Source organism: Tiliqua scincoides, unplaced genomic scaffold, assembly GCF_035046505.1.
Source record: "Tiliqua scincoides isolate rTilSci1 unplaced genomic scaffold, rTilSci1.hap2 HAP2_SCAFFOLD_82, whole genome shotgun sequence".
Taxonomy (NCBI): Eukaryota; Metazoa; Chordata; class Lepidosauria; order Squamata; family Scincidae; genus Tiliqua; species Tiliqua scincoides.
The window spans coordinates 120737-126736 of record NW_027101662.1 but is presented as its reverse complement, the minus strand read 5'-3'; the positions used below and the strand labels follow the sequence as shown (position 1 = coordinate 126736).

The window sequence follows — 6000 nt, the reverse complement described above, 5'->3', positions numbered from 1 at the left end:
GGGATGAGAGCTCCCTCCACTGCTTGCTCTTTCACATCTGTGATGCAGCAGTGGCAGCAAAGGAAAGGCAGCTCTTGCTTTGTGCAAGACCTTTTATAGGCATTGAGCTATTGCAAGACCTTCATTCATTCATATAAGTTCATCTTTAATATATTCATTTATGTACTTATGCAAATTTATTCAAATTTTAAATGTAAATTAATTCTTTTTTTTGGCTGTGTCAGAGAGCTGATGTGGCCCTCCTGCCAAAAACTTTGGACACCCCTGAATTAAAGTAAAACAAATAATTAAGTAAGCAGAAGCCAGCCCTGTTCCACCAAGTGAATTTCCACTGTAGCCTGCCTGCAGTAACACCCCCTCCAAAACCAGTCAGGTTTTCAGCCCTACCCAGTGCCCAGTTCAATTTAAGAGCTTCTGTTTAAACCAAATCACTGTCAGGATCCACCTGGCTTTGCAAGTCTCAAAAAAGTTCAGCTTATCAGCTGAAGCCTCTGTTTTGATCCTTTTTAGTAGGGGGAGTCTGCCTTCTGGAGCATTTGTTAAGCTCCAGTTCCATAAGATCAGGACCATTCCAGTAGCCTTGCACTCTCCTTCACCTGATCTTCCACACCAGCCAAGGCACGTGAGGTTTAGTTTCGCTTCCCATAGGGCTCCATACATTCATCTGCTTGGAGGGACTTCCTTCTCAGGTGTTTTTGGGGGCTGCATTCATTGGATCAGGACCATTCTGGTGTTGTTGGATTCCTCTCAGCCTGCACTTTCCGCTGGACTAAGGCACGTTCACCTACTCACGAGTAAATGCACGATATGGCTCACTTCCACTTTCCATAGCGATCCATGCATTTTTGTTCTCGTTTTTTTGGCCATAACTTTTGATAGAAAGGAGATATTTTACTCAGGTTTTTTGCATTGCATTCCGCTCGAAATTCCACATCCAACAGTATATAATACAGTGGGGTTACTCCTAACCACCACGACTTTAGCATGTTACCCCCCCCACATCACCCGGTGCGACCCGCGCCCCCGCAGCAACACCACAGGGAGGCAAAGAAAGTTCCTTGCATCTGTCTTCACAGCAGAGCTGGGCAGACACCTCTGGCGCTGCACTCGATGGGCTTCTGTTCTTTTGCCCAGACATCTGGAATGCCCCCCACAGAGCAGCCCCTGGAGAAAGTACTTCAGTACTTTCCTTTAACCCTTTGTGAACTTGGCTCACTGTTGGTAAAGCTTCCAATAAGATTCTTTAGCAGCAGCCCTCCTGATGGTGCCAATTGGTCACCTGCCAAATCCAGTTGTTACAAGAAGTGGTCAGGGCAATGTTGCCAAGCATGACATCTCCCATCACACACAAACCAGGGCATGCCGAACCCTTTGGCTTGGGTAACACTGGCACCCGTCCCACGGCCTCCTTGCTTCCACTGTCCACCTGGCATATTCCTGTCCTCAGTTTGAGGTCCTTTAACTGTACCCCAGCCCCAAAGAGGATGCGTATTCCTATCCCACAAATACAACATTTCCCAACCTCAACCTTGTCAATAAAAAACCCTTATTCAAAATGCAATGGAGTGGGTGTCCACACATCCTCCCTCCACTGGACCCCCTCCCTCTCTTGCTAGTCTTTCCAAGAATGCTGGAGAAACGTTGCCAAGGAGAGAGCTTACCCTGCAGCCAGGCTCACCACTCTTCTCCACATCTGGAGACCCATTCGCTGTTTTCTGGGGCCTGAAATCAGCGCTGCAGAGGCAGCATTCATATTTCTAAGCACTTGATCTTGCCACCACCCCTTCTCCATTTGCCTGTCAACAGGCATCTTGCGTGTCAGCATTCAGACAGGAGATACACCTTCTGAAAAAAGTTTCTCTCTCTGCTGCAGATTCTCCAACACTGCCGTTTAAACTGGGCACCTTCTGGGTTTTTCTGTGATCCTCAAAAGGGAGAAAATGGAACCTTTCAACTGTATTCTCTATATTGAAAAATGTCTCCTCCTGAAATAGTTCTAGCACTTGAGCCAAGACCAGATTCTGCCTCTCTCAAGCCAGAGGAAGAAACACCTGCTCAAAGAAACCACAACAGACAAGCAAATCACACTTTTATTTCAAATCACTTAAATCACAAAATTTGATTTTTACAAGGGTATTTACAACGTGCATTTACACAAAAATGCCTCTGGTACCTTCACAAAGCAGCAAAACTCGTTTTTACCTAGGAAGATGAAGTGTTACTTCTGAGTAAAGAAGACACAAAACAGCACAGTCCTGTCCCCCTAAAAGTTCTGAGATGATTGTGGGGGGCCCCCAGCACTGGAAGGTTTCACCCCAAGAACATTCTGGGGAGCTGGGGAGGGGGGGTGCAGTTATCTAATAATGTATCCAGCCGTCCAAGTTCATTGAACATGGTCTTTGATAAGCCTGACTATATGGAACACCACATTGGAGACATTCAAGAAGCATTTTCATCAGCTGTACAAACCTCTAGTTTTAAAACTTGGGAATCTGGAGGGATACAGTTGCACAACTCTCTTGAAAACCTCAAGACTTGGGGTGACCAAGGAAAGCATTTCCAGAACAAAGAGAGCTGGCAGCATTGAAGGGACAAGGGTTTTGTCAGCTCTTTCATACAACTGCGACATATCCAAACACAATACTCTACAGCAGATTCACTCATCCAGTTCAGGTGCACTGATCAGCACGGTCCTTAAAACACACTCCAGGAGAGAACAGAAATTTAAAAACCCAAGTGCAATTTGTTAAAAGGTACAAAGAAATAAACATCTTTGCTTAGTGCCTGCCTTTATCACCTCCTAGTCAAGTGTTGCTTGCAGCATATTTTACAGTAGAATTTAAAACTCAAATATACAAAACGAGAGAATTTTGCCCATGTCTCTCCCCCCTGCCCAGGCTGCAGTTGTGTAAAGCAGAGGAAAAGTGTGGTGGGCACTGACCTGTGGACCACTACAACATGCACCTTCCTAGAAAGGCGGGGGGGGGGGCTCTGCTTGCATGCAGCGGGCAGAGGAGGGGGAAGAGACACGCAGGAAAGGAGAACAGGGTTGCCCTGAGGGATGCCACGTCACAGAAAAGGTCTGGCCAGTTTCACTTCCAAATAACGTATCATCTCATAGTTGCTCGTTTCTTGAGCAAGCTGGTCCTTACGAAAGATCAACAAACATGACAACTTCTAATAAAAATAATAACTGGCCATATTTACAATCCTAGCACACCAAAAAGACAGATTTAACATTTTAGATCTGCATAACTTTCAAATAATTTAAAGGAGGAACTCTGAATCCAGGTTCTCAATGCAACACTGAGCTTTACAGCAGGAAGATCAAAACCACCTCTGAGGCAGTCCGTGAAAGAGACCAGTTCAGCTTTTGAATCTTTTTAGCAATGACAAGGACTTGAGGGCAGAACCAGGCTGAGTAGCTGGAGTCATTCCGAGGCACAAGGCCATTTCTGCCTTCTGCAGACCCAAAAGAGACAAACTTTCCTTTTCAAATGCCTTCAAGACAAGGAGCAAAGCTGGCACCTGGAGATGCTGCGAAGTGTTCATACAAAGTAACCCCAACCCCTGTAAGCCCCACAGGCTGGATTAGCCCCCCTCCTAGTTTACATTTATAGACTGCTCTGAGATCCAAATTCAGGCTTCCCCAGTCCACAACGTCCCTCAGCATCTCCTTCCTGGGGACACAAGCAGACGGTCTCCACAGTAGCAGCATCCAGCAGCCCTCCTCGCCTCGATCAACCCATGGCTTGCGCTCTCTCTCTCTCTCTCTCTCTCTCTCTCACACACACACACACACACACAAGTCACTGGCAAATTAGGCGAGGTGGATGTAAGTCACAGTTCCAAGGTCTAAAGATGCATAGCTTCATGGAAATAAAAGGTTGTGTTTTTTTTTACACATTTTAAATGGGGGGAAATGGTTGCAACAAGGGCTTTCCCATGTTGCACTGATGAGAAAACCCACACAGCTGATTCTGTCCTGAGGCATCAACAGCCTTCCCAACTCTCCAGCACCAAAAGCCCTCCAGGCCATGGAGCAGGGATGGCCAGGCACAAGGGAGGCAAGGAGGCAGGCAGGGCACATGTGCCCTAGAGTCTACAAGATGCAAGCAGGTCCCACTGTTAGGGGTGAGGTAGCAGCAGCAGCCCAGCACCCGGGCAATTTGCCCCCTTCCTGTGCAATGCTGTTGTCCCATCTCCCCACAGATCTCCCCAAAAGATCTCAGGACCATTTGCCACAATCTCTCAGTTATGGTCTCGTGCAACAACACAGAACTGGCCGTGACCCTCCAAGAGACGCTCTGAAGTGGAACATTTAAGAGATGCCCCAAGCAAGACTGCAAGACTTCTCACCCAACTTTGTGGAATTGTCCCCTCGGACTGGTTTCCACGTGCAGATACGGCACGCAGCTTTATGCCTGCTTACTGCAGATCTGTGCTAAAGAACCCTTGGGGAAGAGAGCAGGGGAAGAGCAGGCAGGGCCTGGACGGCCTGGACATCTGGCTCCTGCCCCTGGCAGTACAGCTGGGCTCACCATGTCAGTGTTTGTCCCTCCTCAAGCACCCTTCCTTGGCACCTAGCACCACCTAGTGGCAAGAAGCATATACAGCTGCTGAAGCCACTGCCAGCCAGGCCAGTTCACCAGCCTCCCAAACCCAGATGAGGCAAACCCAAGCAGGGATTGTTGGTGGCGGGAGAGGGCGTTTTGCTTGCTGGTTCCCAGTTATTGCATCTGAGTGCAAGGTCGTTAAGACAGCAGGAGTGTGCCAGTGACGAGCTGCCAGTCTGGCGGGCAAACGCAAAAGCGCTGCCCTGCCGGCCTCAGCACTAGCCCTGAGATCAACAGCACCAACAGTGCAGATGTGACTTCCTCCTCCCAACTCCAAGTCCTTCCTTGACAGAACCTGAAGCCGGCCCTGTTGCCTCAGCCAAGCACGGAGCTGGACACGGGCAAGGCCAGGGTGGGAGAGGCAGCACCACCTGCTTGGCAGCACCTGGGAAGAAACTGCCAAGTGTCTGGTGCCAGGACCATCCCTGGGCCACTGGGCAGACTGAGCAGCTGGCCCTTCTGTGGCCAAGAAGAGGGATCAGTGACCTGCCACCAGGGAACACTTCCAGAGGCACCAGACTGTCTGCGAGTCGCCTGCGTGTCAGCAAGTGCAGGCTTGAGGAGGAGGAGAGCTTTGGGTACCGTGAAGTGGAGACTTAACGCAGAACCCACAGATGGAACACGGGCCAAACATGCCAGGAAGGCACCCATCCGCTGCCTCATGCATCTCTGTCCGTGCGGTGCTGCACCGAGGGAGGGATGCCCAGGGGGACTCTGGAGTTCAGGTGATCAGCAACTGGAGACGTCCTGGGCACCCTGCAACAGGAAGCACCACGGCCACTCGCTGCTACGTCACCGTGACGATCTGACAGGGGCTGTTTCCTCCCTGGGCGGGGGCTCTGGCTTCTGTCGTCGTGCTGGGCTTGGGTGGCCACTCAGGGTCTACCAGCAGCTCCTGGGCCAAGTGCATGTATTTGGCTTTGGGAGGTTTCCTTCGAAAACCAAGCAGAGCAGGGAGGGTGCACCCCCACCAGCGATCCAGCACCTCCTGGAGAAAAAGAGAGCGCAACTGCTGGAAGCCACACTCCAGGGGAGGCAGCAAGACCAAAGTGCTTCTCTGGCCAGAACACGACCCCCACCCCCAGTATGCCATAGGCAAGCTCCTCAGGGTGCTCGGGAAGCAGGCGTGAGAAGGAGCCACCGGGTGGCAGCAGAGAGGAGGGCTGCACAGGAAAGAACCACAGCGCTGCCCGTCCTGCTGTAGCTCCTTAAGACGCCTGCTGCCATCGCGCCAAGGGACCCAACCAAGAGGAAGCCGTGTGGGGGACTGCCTATGGTGCACGGCTCGCCAGCTCAGTGGTGACTGCAGATGCCAACCTAACGCTGAGGGGCCTGAGGATCACCAACCACCCCGACTCCAACGCAGAGTGGCCGGGCAGGAAAC

The 6000-nt window shown here is 50.7% G+C and overlaps 1 protein-coding gene across 3 annotated transcripts in view; it reads right to left on the bottom strand.

Annotated features, from left to right (window-relative positions):
• Positions 1-2072: 2072 nt before the first annotated feature.
• Positions 2073-6000, bottom strand: part of LOC136636073 (polyamine-transporting ATPase 13A3-like) — a 69806-nt gene continuing 65878 nt past the window's right edge. For all 3 annotated transcript variants that reach the window (XM_066611095.1, XM_066611094.1, XM_066611096.1), the window contains one exon: positions 2073-5604. In XM_066611095.1, coding sequence (XP_066467192.1) covers positions 5404-5604 — 201 coding nt within the window. In that variant the 3' untranslated portion in view covers positions 2073-5403. The remainder of the gene's footprint in view (positions 5605-6000) is intronic.